Consider the following 16,469-nt stretch of genomic DNA (forward strand, 5'->3'; position numbering starts at 1 on the left):
GGTGCAAGGGATGAGGACAATCTGCAGCAGTTTGAAAACCATTTTACTCATATCAGAGAACAGGCACAAATCTTTAAAAAACAACCCCTAGAGGCCACTTCTAATGCTTACATCTCTACAGAGACCTCTAGGTTCAGCTCCTCAACCCCCAACTCTTCATACCTCTCCCCTGAGGCCATCAGAGACTGCCTATCCCAATTAGAAAGAGAACTGGTCCAAATTAGGGAAGAGCTTCAAAGAAACTCGCATAGAAATGCAAATGACCAAGTAACAAGTGAGATCAATAAACTGAAATGTGAGTACAAGTCAGCTCTACAGAAGATAAGAGAAGAAATGCATGAATTACAAAATGACAATGAGAGACTCAGAAAGGAGATCGCAGAACTAAAAACACAGACCCCTCACCATCTGACCCAGCAGGGGGCAAAGGAAGCAAGCCAGAGAGCAGACAACATGGCCTCCACTGACCAGAATGTGAAGATGCCAAATAACAGCACAACAATAACCAATACGACCAATCCTGAAACCAATAAAAGTGAACCAGAAACGAGAGAGATAGAAAAGAGAAGAGAACCAACCACCAGCAAAGCCAGCATCACAGACCCCCATCAGCGGCCACTTAACCCACCCCAGACATCACAAAGTCCTGACATTGTCCTAATAATGGACTCAAATGGGAAGTACCTAAATACACGATGGCTATTCCCAGGAAAACGGGTCAGAAAAGTTCACTGTGCAACTATTGAACAGGTGACAGAGGTCATCAGTAATCCGCGGTTTACCAACCCAAACCATATTATCATACAAACAACCTGCCAGACCAGCACCAGCAGATCGCAGGACAACTTATCCAATTAGCAAAGACAGCAAAACTAAAATTCCCAGACAGCAAAATCATTCTGTCATCTCTGCTCCCAACAAAGGATATATCCAGGCAAACCACCCAAAGTATCAATATGGAACTGACAGAAAGGGTCAAGACTGTCCCAAACGTGACCCTGGCACAACACCTTTCCATAAACCACCATCACCTGTATGATAATAAACACCTCAACAAACAAGGGGTCAGCCTCCTGGCCAAAGAGCTGAAATACATTGTACTAAACAGAGGACCGAGGCCTGGACTCAACAGTGACCATAATCACACTGAAAGACCCCCAACAATAAAAAGGCAGAAAACCCAAATCCTATCTCCAGAAGCAGGAAACAAAGCTCTTCACCCAAAATCAGACCATCAGAGGAGGAGACCACCACGGAGGGGTCCACCGACCTCACACAGATACATGCAGAGCAGAGATATGGATGAGATAAAGACCCTGCTCAGTGCACTATGCAGGAAACTAATGTGACTGGATGCAACCAAGCACATCTACAGAACAGTCAGAAATCCAGTTTGATCTACACAGCCATACTCATTACAAGGTATATACACCCAAGATATATAGAAACATGACTTCACTTACAATCAGCAGCTGGAATATTCAGGGTCTCAACACCTCGACCTTTGGATGTAAAACAAATGACCCTGACTTTATACAAAGACTGAGAAATATAGACATTCAGATCCTCCTGGAAACATGGACCAGAGCCGAAAACGAATCTCTGGTGCTCATCGGATACAGGGAAATCTCTGTCCCTGCCCTGAAAAATAAAAACATCAAACAGGGCCAGAGCTCAGGAGGAATACTGATCTGGTATAAAGAGGAGCTCCACCAGTACATCAAACCGGTGAAGAGAGGAGGCAGCCACATATGGATCAGGATCAGCAGCTCCATCCACACCTCTCAGTCTGATGTCCACCTCTGCGCCACCTATATACCACCACCAGAGTCACCCTACTTCAATCCAGACTGCTTCGAGATCCAACAAAGAGAAGCCGCCCACTATCAGGGCCTGGGCAAAGTTCTCATCTTTGGAGACCTCAATGCAAGAACAGGGAGAGAAAACGACTTCCTGACCACGGATGGGAACATCTACATATTTGGAGCAGAGAATGACGGCCAAGACTCAGTAGTCACAGAGAGAAACATCTATGACAGTACAGTCAACAAAAGTGGTAAAAAGCTCCTGAACGTATGTAGAAGTTTAGGAATTCATATTCTTAATGGACGAACCAAAGGGGTCTCCTTAGGGAGGTGTAAACTAAACTACCATGTAGGGAGAAGTGTAGTAGATTATGCCATTACAGATATGAACCTGGTAAATATCAGCGCCTTCATAGTCTCCCCACAAACGCACCTGTCAGACCACAGCCAACTTCTTCTGTACCTGAAATCTACAGAGAAACCATCCACTTAAAAGCCACAGCAGAGTGGCCGCTTCACCCGGCCTCCATCCTAAAAAATGGCACAAAATGTCAGCAGTAAAGTATAAAGAGGCTCCCAGCAGACCTGAAATACAGCAGATGCTCCACCACTTCTACAACTACGAGTACCAGCCTAACCCAAAGGGAGTGAGTCAAGCTGCCAAAGACCTCAACAATATATTCTATGCAATGGCCAGACTGTCCGACCTTAAAAAAGTCAACTACAAGAGACCAAAATAAAAACAAATCAATGGATGGTTTACAGAGAATGTAAAGCCGTACGGAAGACCCTGAGAACAGCCTCAAACAAGAAACACAGAGACCCCAACCACCCGGGTCTGAGGGAAGCCTATGAAACCATACAAAGGTAGTACAAAACCATCCTCAGGAGGAAGAAGCAGAGATACATCTCTATCAAGCTCAACCAACTCCAAGATGCCCTCCAAGACAACTCCTTCTGGGAACTATGGAACCACATGGGCACAAACGACAAGAAAAAGCAACATCAATATCCAAAATGGCAACATCTGTCTCCAGTACTTCAGAGACCTCTATAATGACATTCCAAAGGAAGAACTAAGCCAAGAACAGGAAAGCATAATGGCAAAACTAAAAGCAATGGAGGAAAAAGTAAAAAATGTCCAAAACCCCGTGGATACACCTATTACATTACAGGAAGTAGCAGAGAGAATCTCTTCCATAAGATGTAGAAAAGCCAGTGGCCTGGATGGAATCCTACCAGAAATGCTGAAGTACAGCCCACCAGAAATACAGGCCGCAATGGTTAAACTCTTCAATATTGTGCTAAGTGCCGGCTACTTCCCTCGTACCTGGAACCAAGGCCTCATCACACCCATCCACAAGAATGGGGACAGGTATGACCCTGCCAACTACAGAGGAATATGTGTCAGCAGCAACCTGGGAAAACTGTTCAACAGCATCCTGAACAAGAGGATCCTCAGTTTCCTCACCGAGCACAACGTCCTCAGCAAGAGCCAAGCAGGGTTCATGCCAAACCACCGCACTACCGACCACATCTATACCCTGCACAGCCTCATTCAGAGACACTTCCACAATACAAAGAACGGGAAGATATACGCCTGTTTCGTAGACTTTAAAAAGACCTTTGATTCGGTGTGGCACCCAGGCTTATTTCTGAAACTGCTGGAGAGCGGAATAGGAGGAAAGACCTACGATGTTATCAAAAGCTCCTACACCGAGAACCTCTGCAGTGTGAGTGTGAACGGTTGAAGAACGGCCTATTTCCAGCAGAGCCGTGGAGTCAGACAAGGCTGTAGCCTAAGCCCAACGCTCTTCAACATTTACATCAACGAGCTGGCTACCGCTCTGGAATCTTCCACAGCACCAGATCTAACCCTCCTCGACGTGCAGGTGAAATTCCTGCCGTATGCAGATGACCTGCTGCTTCTGTCACCAACCGAGAAAGGTCTCCAAGAAAACCTGAAAATCTTAGAGAAATTCAGCTCCACCTGAGCACTACTGATCAACGCAAAGAAAACCAACATCATGGTGTTCCAGAAGAGAAAGAGAAAATCAGACCAGCACCCTTCATTTTTCCTCAACAACTGCGCCCTTACAGGAATGGACAAATATACCTACCTGGGCCTAGAGATTCACCGGTCAGGGAGCTTCAAACAAGCCATAGAGACCCTGAAAGACAAGGCCTGCAAAACCTTCTATGCCATCCGAAGGAAACTCTACCATATGAAGCCACCAGTGAGGCTCTGGTTAAAAATCTTCGACTCTATCATCGCCCCAATCCTCCTGTATGGCAGCAAAGTCTGTGGCCCTCACACCTACCCAGACTGGTCAAGGTGGGATTCCAGCCCAACAGAAATATTCCACCTGGAATTCTGCAATCACCTTCTCCAAGTCCATCGGAGCACCTCCAACAGTGCTTGCTGGGCCGAGCTGGGCAGATTCCCTCTACACCTAACGGTTCTAAAGAGGGCACTGTCATTCCGGGCTCACCTACAAAGGAGCAATCCAAGCTCCCATCACCATAAAGCCCTGACACGTCGGTGAAACAGAAAAACCAGGACCCTCGGAACAGCTCACCCAAACCCAACCTGACCAGAACACCAATCACAGCAACCTAACAAAAGCCGGAATCAGGAAGATGGTAGACAAAGGCCAGGAGAGGTACGCAAGTGACTGGAAGAACGACATTATCAGCTCACAGAAACTGACCATGCACCAGAGTCTACAGAGAGACTACAGACTGGCCCCATATCTGGAGAAACTCCCGGACCCCAGAGACCACAAGATCCTGAGCCGGTATAGACTCAGTGCCCACAGTCTGGCCATCGAATCCGGCCAACACAGGCAGAGCTATAAGCCCAGGGAGGAAAGACTGTGCCAACACTGTGACCAGGAGGCCCTGGAGGATGAGACCCACTTCCTGCTACACTGCTCCAAGTACTCAGCAGTGAGGGACACTCACTTCAGGAGACTCTCACATCCCTTCCCAGATTTCATCACCATGAAGGAGGAAGAGAAAACATATATCCTGCTGGGGGAGAAGAGAGAGCAGTGGAGATAGCAGGGCAATATGTGAGCGAATGTCATAGACTGCGAGAAAGAGAACTATGATATGCCATGGACTTCTATAGCCCCTACCCTGGATCTGCCCCATGCCCCCCATTCACCTTCCCTATGCCATGGACTTCTATAGCCCCATCCTAGATCTGCCCCCATCCACCTTTCCTACAACCCCTACCCAACATCCCTACAGTCCCTATCCCTATTCCCTTTTGTACACTTGCTTTGGCAAAACTAATGTGTATTTAGTCCTGCCAATAAAGCTTCCTTGAATCTTGAATCGTGTACACAGGGGTCTGCGACCAAAGCTGGGGGTATACGGGTGTATACAGCGTACACAGAGGTGCCCGTGTCCGAAGTTGGGGGTATACAGGTGTATACAGCGTACACTGAGGGGTCTGCGACTGAAGCTGGGGGTACACGGGTGTATACAGCGTACACAGAGGCGTCTGCGACCGAAGCTGGGGGTATATGGGTGTATACAGAGCACACCTCGTACACACACTGCTCTGTTCTGTACACCTCGTACACACGTGGCTCCGCTCCGTACACCTCGCACACACGCGGCTCCACTCCATACACCTTGTACACATGCGGCTTCGCTCCGTACACCTCGTACACACAGGGCTCCGCTCCGTACACCTCGTAGACACACGGCTCCGCTCCGTACACCTCGTACACACGCGGCTCCACTCCGTACACCTCGTACACATGCGGCTCCGCTCCGTACACCTCGTACACACAGGGCTCCGCTCCGTACACCTCGTACACACGCGGCTCCGCTCCGTACACCTCGTACACACGCGGCTCCGCTCCGTACACCTCGTACACACGCGGCTCCGCTCCGTACACCTCGTACACACACGGCTCCGCTCCGTACACCTCGTACACACGCGGCTCCGCTCCGTACACCTCATACACACACGGCTCCGCTCCGTACACCTCGTACACACACGGCTCCGCTCCGTACACCTCGTACACACACGGCTCTGCTACATCCACCCTGTAAACCCCTCCTGACCCCACACATAAAGTTCCCCTCATCCAGCACCATGACAACCAGCACAGCAGAGTCCTGCCCACACTGAGGCCCCTGATCATGTGACCCCTGACTCCTCCCCTCCTGTGACCTCATCACAGGTCCTGTGTGCACAGAGCAGCTGTAGAAATCTCCGGCCTCGGGGGTCTCACCAGACTTCGCTCTTTTCTTGCAGGGGCCGCAGTGGATTTCATCCTGGATCCATAGAGCTGAATAGAGGAGCGATGTTCCTTCACTCTGATGGTAATTGATGGTGACGTTTGTCCAACGTCCACGTTACCGAGTAAATCCCCCCAGGACTGCAGCCGGTAAAGACCCCGATATCCACAGGTGTCCCCTCTAATTGGGGGAAAGGGATAGAAAAGCCTCTTATCCCGAGGGGAAACCCTGTACATGGAGACATCGGCCTCAGATCTCTCCTGTCCTGTTCTTCCAGAAAAGCCTCAAACTTCTGTGTGTGACTCAGAGCTGAGATCTAACGGGAGAGAAGATTCCAGTGCGGGGAAGACGGGAAACCTTCATATAGACGGCCGGTGGGGATGGAGGCAGTGACCGACTCTGGCCACATCTGTCTCTAGAGCCGCAGTAGAAGATGAAGATGTCGTCCTCCTCATGAAGGAGTTATTTCTCATGTCGCGTGTGATGAATATCTCCTGCAGTATTGCTAATGCCGATTCCAGTGTCGGTAATGAGACGAGAATTAGCGTTATGGAAGATGAGTCTATGAGGAACGTGTTCAGCTGCCGACTCCGAGGAGGAAACTGCTTGTTGTCTGTGGCCTAAATATATAGGTTTTATTAGTAGATGTCAGGGAAGAAAACTAAACCCTGTAAGATAATAAATCTCCTCATATGTTTCCCTTATTATCTCCAGTAAGTGTATTATTACACAGGATTCTTATGATGTTACATCGGATCATCTTCTTCTCATTCAGGTCTCTACAATATCGGATCCTCTCAGTGAAGATCTTCTACAGAAGAGAATTTTCCTGATTTACCCATCAAGGATGGATATGGACAGAGACAAGATGGCGGAGAGGATGTTACACCTCACCCTAGAGATCCTCTTCCGTCTCACTGGAGAGGTGAGAGATTCTGATGACGTCACATTACATCATTCTTATCTATGGGAATAACAGATGGACAGAACTGGAGAGGTGAGGACTCTGGAAATGTCTGTAGTGAGATTTATTAATGTGTCTCTCCATAACCAGGATTACACAGTGGTGAAGAAGACCTCTAGTGATTGCTGTCAGGACCCTGTGTCTGAGGGATGGGGAAGACCCCTGAGCCCAATCACGGGGCCTCCATCTCACCCCCTGATCCATGAGGACATCAATGACCAGAAGATCCTAGAACTCATCTACAAGATGATTGAGCTGCTGACTGGAGAGGTGACACTGCTGGGAATGCTGGGACATTATACAGTAACACTATGAAGGGATCTGGGGGATGACGGTATCATTGTATGTGTCAGGTTCCTATAAGGTGTCAGGATGTCGCTGTCTATTTCTCCATGGAGGAGTGGGAGTATTTAGAAGGACACAAAGATCTCTACAAGAACGTCATAATGGAGGTTCCCCAGCCCCTCACATCACCAGGTAATAGACAGGACTAAATACACACGGCCTATAATTATCTGTATGTAGAGAATGAATTCAGTCCCTGTATGTGTTTCCTCCAGATCTATCCAGTAAGAGGACAACACCAGAGAGATGTCCCCGTCCTCTTCTTCCACAGGACTGTAAACAAGAAGATCCCAGTGCTCCTCAGGATCATCAGGTAGATGGAGAGAAGGTGTCAGGAGATCTCCCCTATGATGTGTAGACGGCTGTGAAGGTCTTGTGCTCAGTCTTGTTTTATCCACCAGTATTCTGTGTTTTATACTTGTGTAATGAGAGCGGTGGAGATGGCAGGATTAGAGCTGATCATAGATGGGACTTCTCCATCTGTCGGTGACTTTTACAATATTTGTTTCAGGGTGAAGATCTGACTCCTATTAATCCTACAGAGACATATGTGAGGGATGATGAGCGGTGTAAAGAGGAGATTCCCACATATGACTACCCAGGTGAGTAGGAACCACTGAATGCAGAGAAGTCACAGATTCCTCTCAGTCACCGGCTGTGGCTGCTTTATCGGTGGTGTAGTCCGGCCGTATTACCATGATCACCATTTTGCCTCTAGATCACAACATTCTCCTCCACCCAAAACTGTTCAAATGACTTTGATACAGGAAAGATATATATCTTTGTACTGTGTTAGCCAGTAGAATATTCAGAATTGAGAGTCCTCAGTGGTTGATACCTTTTAATGGCTAACTGAAAAGGTGGTAACACATTGCAAGCTTTCGAGACTACTCAGGTCTCTTCATCAGGCTAGACTAATACAACATCTGAAAAATCACATATTTATACACAAAACAACACAGAAATAACGCAATAGATAAGACAAGTAACATTTAGCAGAATTGTCATTATGGCAGAGGTATAAACATAAATATTGGAACAGTTTATAGATTAGGAGTGTGAAGGTTTTATTGCCCTCTGATTGGGGTCTGGTTCTGTGTTGTGTGATGACCCCAGAAGTTCTGAAGAGCAAATTCCTTAATTGATGTAAAAAGACATAAATCCATGTGACACATTCATTCCTGCACTGAGTGTGTCAAACGTTGTCATAAATTTATACTCCCAGACCCTCCTGTCTCTCTGAGAGTTGAAGTTACCTTTTAATACAAGTAATTTAATGTCCATCGTGCTATGACCGAGGATATAAAAATGTTTTGCCACAGGTAGATCCCTTCTTTTTTCTCTTATTGTGTGGCGATGAGAAGTCTCCCTCACATGCAGACCCCAGTTGGACATTTAGTACAAATAATTAAGTACACCCCATTAGATGTAATGCAGGTGAGAGTACCTGGGATCTTGTAGTCCTGATGTGAGGTGGGGATCTTTATCTTGCCCGTGGTTATTATAAATGGACAGGTTTTACATTTTTTCTGGTTGCAAGGAAAGGTTCCTGCAGCTGCTGGAGAGGACAGGGAGCTTCTGACAATGATGCTTCTTAGATTTGGGGGCTGCCTAAAACACAGCAGTGGGGGGTCTGGAAACATGGATTGTAATCGGGCATCTTTTTGTAGTAAAGGTTGTAATTTCCGTGCCGCTCCCTTTAGCACCTCCAGATTTGGGTTGTAGGTGACCACTAGAGGCTCCCGGTTATTCTCTTCTTTAGCTTTGTAATGTGGCAGGTGATTCCTTGACATTCTGGTGGCTCTTGTAATTTGGTTTTCAATTGTTCTTGGATGGTAGCCCTGACTCAAAAAGGTCTTTCTGAGGCGACCAAGGTGTTTGTCTCAATCCATGGGGTTGGAACATGCGTTATATGTTATATCTGTTATATGTTGTTAACGTATGATATTCCGATCACGCTCAGTAATGCAATACAATGAGTGCGTGGAAGACATTGGACTGCACGCTGATGACATAATGGAGAAGCATTTGTTTTCCATCTTTGCCTCAGTGTTCTCTGATTTTCTCATCCTAGACAATCGGACCACACTGTGCTGACACTCGGGTCAGATCCTGATCCAAGTGTCAGCTGTACAGTATAATTGGCCGATTCTCTCAGATCAGAGGATACATATGGCCGTCTGCATTGGCCCTTAGAAATCCATGTAGCCGCACGCTCCGGTCCGAGTGCCGGGGGCAGTGCCGGGTGTTGTTTCTCGCATCACACACCCTAGTGTGACCCCGGCCTTAGAATGATTCATGTACTGAGCGTTTGCCGGGTGCTGTAGCCTAGTGTTTGTAACTAGGGTATGCTAATTATGCAAATTGTCTCTTCAGAGAGGAAGAGGACTAGAACTCTAGTGCCACCTATTGGAGGTAGCAATCCTAGAAGTCAAGGTTGACCCTTTAATGAGCCTTGTCAAATGACGTAGGATAAAAGCCAAGCCAGAATCTCAATTTGCAGACACTGTGTTTCGGGGTACTGCCCCTCATCAGTGCAAAGTGTGAGATCTGGTTTGGCTGTGAGAGAGGCGTCTGACCGATATCCAAGAAGTATCATTTCTCCTTGCGGAGAACTAGGGTATGTGCACACAGTTTTATTTCAGGGGGCAGAGCTGCTTCAGGAAAGTGTCTCCGGTCTTTTACCTGAAGGCGCCATGTCTTTTGTGCCACCGGTGTCTTTTCTCAATAGTTTCTATTATAGTTGCAGGTGACAGAATGTGCTACTTGTATTAATGGCCTCAGTTTCCAAGCACTGAAGCATTATTTAAATAATTTAAAAAACAGTGTTGGGACCCCTTTATTCTTGATAACCAGCCTTGCTGAAGCTGACAGCTGAGGGTTGCAGCCCCCAGTTGTGAGTTTTCCAGACTGGTTATAGGAAATACAGGGGAATCCTCGCCAGTTTTTTCAGTCATTTACTTAGTTATAGCACAGGTGTCAGGTGAGGAATACTCCCATCATCCGCTCCTGCAGTCACTGTTCTTAGCAGCAGGTGTAGGATGATGGGAGTAATAGTCCCAAAAGCCCCCACCTGCTGTCATCATTCTGACTTTAATATAACTCTCATCATTCTCCCCACCGGCAGAGCAGGGGAGAATGATGAGAGCACCTTCAGCACCCGCCACCGGGGAACAGCGATTAATGTAGCGCTTCTTCCCTGCCAGCCGTCCATGTGGTACTGATGCTGCACACAGGCGGCACACGGTTGTCACACTTGTGCCACGAATATTACACACATGGACATCTCCGGTACCGGAAATATCAGGACGTGTGAAACCGGCCTTATACACAGTTCTCTTTAAATGCCTAATATTTCTTCTTGAAACTCATCTGACAGAAAATATTGGAGCTTAGGATAGTATAGATTGTGAAGTCTCCGAGACCCATACTCTAATTACCCCAGAGAGGTTTCACCACTAGCTACTCATTTATTACTGATGGAGACTGTGGAGTTTGATCATTTCAGTAGTTCCTAATCAGGCCCCATTATTAATATCTGACGTGTGTCACTTTATGTGGTGGTAAGTTTGGAATTCTGCACAAAGGATAATAGAAAACAAATGGATCTTACAAATTATTTCCCAGCTTCGCACTATACCCTACATACGGTTGTACACTACTGTCTGGGCACATGGCAGTGTTCAGAAGGGAAGGAGCGCCATTTAGCTATTTGAATGCAGATCTAGCTGGAATAGTTTGCAGACACAATGTATTCGTGGTCAACTGGCAGCTCAAAAGATGTCCTCCATGAACATGCTTGGCGCTATCTTCTCTGCTTTCCATATCCCAAGGATTGCCTTGCTCATCGCCCTTTAACACAATTACATGGAATCTGGTCTTACACTGGGACCCCTAGGCTTGGACCATGGTGTTACCTGCTATTCTGTGGTGTTAGATGGCAAGAAGAATAGTCAGGTAGCTGGGTCAGAACCAGAAGGACACAATACAGAATCAGAAGACACAAGAGTAGTCAGTAAACGGGCCACGGTCACAGCAGGAAACAAATACACAAGTCACAAGCTGAGCACAGAGGACTGAACCAGAGGAGAACAGCGCTGTATCTGGCAGATTCCGGCCATGTGCTTTGCGCTTTAGTAGGGTGTGGTACTTTCCAATTGGCTGAAGTAGGGAGCAGATTACTCCAGCTGGACAGCAGGAACAGATCCCAGATGAGATTGGACACACCATATGCAGAAGCCCTAATATAACTAAATGACAGAAAACCAGAACAGTCGAAATCCCCATAAAGTGATTCCATGTTATTAATTAATTCACTGAGGGTTATAATCCTTAGGAGGAGTGAATATTTTGACTCCACAGCCACTTTCTGGAAATTAACACGCAGTGGATGTTGGAGAGTGAAAATTACACATTTGCCATTTTATTACCCAGCACATAGTGCCCAGATTGTGCTCCAGGAGACACACACCAGATATTAAGTGGATTCTTCTCACTATAATATTGCTAAATACAGGGATCCTAAATGTTGTTTGCGCACACTGCAAGACTCCGAAGTGAGAGCGGATTTTGCTGGATTGGTTTATAGAAACCTTGTTGCTTTTCAGCAGCCTTTGAGCCACTAATAGTGTGGGAACCTCTGTTTTTCCACTGACAGATGATGGACCTGAGTGGGGACTTGTTTTTTGTGAGATGAGAATTGGTATTATTTTCACCTACATAACATTGATTGGTTTCGTTTTATTCTATATTTGGAGGCAGAATGAACAAACAGTTGAACACCGCACACTACTGGCTCATCCAACAAGGTTTTCTATTAGACTGTGAACTGTCATTGTCTTGGTAAATAATTATAGTTTTTTACATAAACTGTTCATAAAAATGGCAAGCTAAGTAGAAATGTTCAAAAATATAAAACTCAATATTTCATTAAAAATAATTTTTTTTTATCTTAGCAGATGACTGTACCAGGAGATCAGAGGGACAGCTGACATCTTCAATTTTTAAATCTGATGATCTTGAGATCCTACAAGATACAACTGAAGTGACTGCTATTACTTCAGATATATCATCATCCATTCACAGCAAAGATCTGTCATCTGATCCTATGAAACAGGTCCCATCTTCTGATTCATTACTGACTACTAAGGAAAATCAAAGTCACAAAAGAAGCAATAAAAAACAAACTTCTCCTAAAGCAAAGAAGCCATTTTCATGTTCAGAATGTGGGAAATGTTTTAGCAATAAATCAGATTGTGTTAAGCACCAGAGAATTCACACAGGGGAGAAGCCTTTTTCATGTTCAGAATGTGGGAAATGTTTTGCACATAAATCACAATTTGTTACCCACCAAAGAACTCACACAGGGGAGAAGCCTTTTTCCTGTTCAGAATGTGGGAAATATTTTGCACAGAAATCAAATTTTGTTACCCACCAGAGAACTCACACAGGGGAGAAGCCTTTTTCATGTTCAGAATGTGGGAAATCTTTTGCACAGAAATCACAATTGGTTACCCACAAGAGAACTCACACAGGGGAGAAGGCTTTTTCATGTTCAGAATGTGGGAAATGTTTTAACAATAAATTACATTGTGTTAAGCACCAGAGAACTCACACAGGGGAGAAAATATTTTCATGTTCAGAATGTGGGAAATGTTTTGTACATAAATCACATTTTGTTATCCACCAAAGAACTCACACAGGAGAGAAGCCTTTTTCATGTTCAGAATGTGGGAAATGCTTTAACAATAAATCAAATTTTGTTAAGCACCAGAGAACTCACACAGGAGAGAAGCCTTTTTCATGTTCAGAATGTGGGAAATGTTTTAGCAAGAAATCAAATTGTGTTAAGCACCAGAGAACTCACACAGGGGAGAAACCTTTTGCATGTTCAGAATGTGGGAAATGTTTTAACAATAAATCAAATTGTGTTAAGCACCAGAGAACTCACACAGGGGAGAAGCCATTTTCATGTTCAGAATGTGGGAAATGTTTTAGCAAGAAATCAAATTGTGTTAAGCACCAGAGAACTCACACAGGGGAGAAGCCATTTATATGTTCAGAATGTGGGAAACATTTTAACCAGAAAGCGCTTCTTGAACGCCATCAGAGCAGTCACACAGAGGAGAAGCCATTTTCATTTTCTTAATGTGTGAAATATTTTACTTGGAATTCAACTGTTAATAAACATCAGAGCAGTCACACAGGGGAGAAGCCTTTTTATGTTCATAATGTTGAAGTAGTTTTAACCAAAATTGAATCTTCTTAAATGAGTTGTCTCTTGTCATTCCTTATATTTGTTGACAAAAGGATAAATCTAAACTTTATTTTTTCCTAATTTAAAACTATACCCATAATTCACCCTCTGAAGGTTAGTCAGAAAGTGACTAATAGAAAAAACATGTACCCCACGTCTCAGTATATAGGGTGAGGTGACATCTACACACTCTCCAAGCCTCTCATTTCAACGGTTTTCATCGTCCTCACCAAAGACGACTCATCAGGAGACTATTTAATATTGACCTATCTTCAAGCGAGACTAAGGCTGGTTTCACATTTGCGTTTTTTTGCGCTGGAAAAAAACGCATACCTGCGCATGCGTTTTTTCCCCTATATTTAACATGGGTGCGCATACCTGCGCGCTGGTAAGCGCACGTATGCGATTTTCATGCGCTGCGTTTTTTTGGGGTGTGCGTTTGAATTTTCCAGACGCAGCATGTTGCATTTTTTGGCCCTGCAAAAAAGCGCATGCGCACATATGCGCACGTTTTGCGCTAAAAATTGCCATTATAGCCTATGGATGCGCATACGTGCGCACTGGCATGCTCATGTATGCGTTTTTTTGCACATGCGTTTTTTTTTGTTAACCATGGAATTTAGGGGTTTGGGTTAGAGTTAGGGTTAGTTAAGGGGGTTTAGGGTTAGGGTTGGGGTTAGGGTCAGGGTTAGGGTTAAGTATGGTTTGGTTAAGGGTTAGGGTCAGGGTTAGGGTTAAGTATGGTTTGGTTAAGGGTTAGGGTCAGGGTTAGGGTTAAGTATGGTTTGGTTAAGGGTTAGGGTCAGGGTTAGGGTTAAGTATGGTTTGGTTAAGGGTTAGGGTTAAGTATGGTTTGGTTAAGGGTTAGGGTCAGGGTTAGGGTTTAGGGTTTGGGTTAGGGTTAAGTATGGTTTGGTTAAGGGTCAGGGTCAGGGTTAGGGTTAGTAAAGTCATGGTTTGGGTTAGTGTGAGGGGCCACCTAATGTTGGAAAAAAACGCAAACGCGGTAAAAACGCACTAAAAACGCATACAAACGCATAAAAACGCTGCATTTTTTTCATGCATGCTCATAAAAATGCTTGAAAAAAACGCAGCAGTTGTATGCTTTTGTATGCGTTTTTTCAATGCGTTTTTTTGCGGGAAAAACGCGCTGCAAAAAAAAGCAAGTGTGAAACTAGCCTAAGCGAAAAAAAAAACAAAAAAACTAAAATCATGCATCATGTTATTCGAAACAGTCAGAAAACTAGCCACATATTGGCAGATCCCAGACCTCAATCTATATACTTCGGAAGCTTATAAGCCCCTCCAGTGTCAGGAATAGATAGTATGAATTTGAATTTACCAAATGGCTGCAATGAAACAATTTAAAAATGTAAAGGGGTGTGAATACTTTCCATACCCGCTGTATCAGTAAAAATAACTCCTCTTTATTAGGTAAATTATAAAAGAATTGCACCATTTTCCGATACCCGTCGTATCTCCATTTTTCATGATCTCGGGTTGGGTGAGGGCTTATTGTTTGCGCGGCGAGCTGACGTTATTAATGGAGACCATTTTGGTGCAGATACGATCTTTTGGTCTTTCCTTTATTGCATTTTAGATCGGGCGATTCTGAATGCGGCTATAACAAATATGTGTATGTTTGTTTTTTTTATTTTATTTTGAAAGGGGGCGATATGAACTTTTATATTTTTTAAAATATTTTTTAAAACTTTTTTTTACTTTTGGCTTTTTTTATATTTTTAAAAACATTTTTTTTTTACTTTTGGCATTTTAAAGACATACAGCATTGTTTCTTAATTAACCAAGTTATCTGTATGTTGGCTTTAAATTTAAGTGTTGATTTCTAGTTGGTCAAGAAAACACTTTTGCTTGTGTAAGCCGGTAATAATGACTTTTATTGTGCGCTTATCCTTGATCACTAGTGATGTTTGCTGATATGCTAATTATGCATTGTGTTATGGAGCCAGTTTGTTGACTTCTAAAGCAGAGAGGGAAAAACTATGCAAATAGTTTAAATAATCAAGTAATGCTATAATAATCTCATCTCCAATCTTACCCTTTATGTAAATACTGAATGAGGGACACTTGTTAAGTCTAAAAGTAGGTTACATGCCTCTGTATAAAGAGACTGAGAGAGAGAAACAGCCAGAGAGATTCTGCCAAGACATCTATACATCCAAAGGACAAGAGACAGGACAGAAGCCACAACATCACAAGGGACACGGCTCTATCATGCTATAGGAAACAACCTAGGGGTTTTCAGCCTCTGTTGGAAGAATACAGATCTGCTCCATTGACCATCACTGAACCATGGATACGTTTGGAGAAGCCAGGTTGTGATCTTTGGATCAACTGGCTTTGTACCTTGTATGGACTCAATGGACTGTCACCTTCCTACACTTGTTGTTACCTCCTCTGTGTGTATGTGCCACAGGTGGAGTACTCGACTCTGGAAGATCTGAAGTCACAGCTGCTATTATCCCGGTAAGTCAGCGGAAGGGTGAGACTCTGTAATGTTCCCCAATGGGTATTTTGCTGGGACTGTTCTATGTGTTAGCATACAAAGAAATGAACTGCACCGCAGGGAAATCACGGCCGCCACATGTGCTCGGTGCGATACTGCTCAGTGAGCCATGACGACCTCATGTAACGACACTGCGGGTACACACCAAGTAAAGAAAGTGTGAACCCATAAAAGTGCAGAAGCGCAAAATGGCCGTCGTCACTCACATACTCCATCTCCCATTCTCCCCATGTTGTAGCGCCATCTAGTGGCTATGTGCAAAAGTGCCATCATAGAGTAACATGTATCCTAAGAGAGCGTCACTATCAAGGT

At 44.7% G+C, this 16,469-nt stretch overlaps 1 protein-coding gene across 1 annotated transcript; it reads left to right on the top strand.

Annotated features, from left to right (window-relative positions):
- Positions 1-7,407: 7,407 nt before the first annotated feature.
- On the top strand, positions 7,408-13,660 carry LOC141079983 (uncharacterized). Its single transcript, XM_073565414.1, has 4 exons — positions 7,408-7,506; positions 7,590-7,687; positions 7,886-7,976; positions 12,333-13,660. The coding sequence occupies exons 1-4, from the start codon at positions 7,422-7,424 to the stop codon at positions 13,520-13,522; spliced, it is 1,464 nt and encodes a 487-aa protein (XP_073421515.1). The 5' UTR covers positions 7,408-7,421; the 3' UTR covers positions 13,523-13,660.
- The last annotated feature ends 2,809 nt before the right edge of the window (positions 13,661-16,469 follow it).

Source organism: Dendrobates tinctorius, unplaced genomic scaffold, assembly GCF_039654945.1.
Source record: "Dendrobates tinctorius isolate UK_male_01 unplaced genomic scaffold, ASM3965494v1 ptg000728l, whole genome shotgun sequence".
Taxonomy (NCBI): Eukaryota; Metazoa; Chordata; class Amphibia; order Anura; family Dendrobatidae; genus Dendrobates; species Dendrobates tinctorius.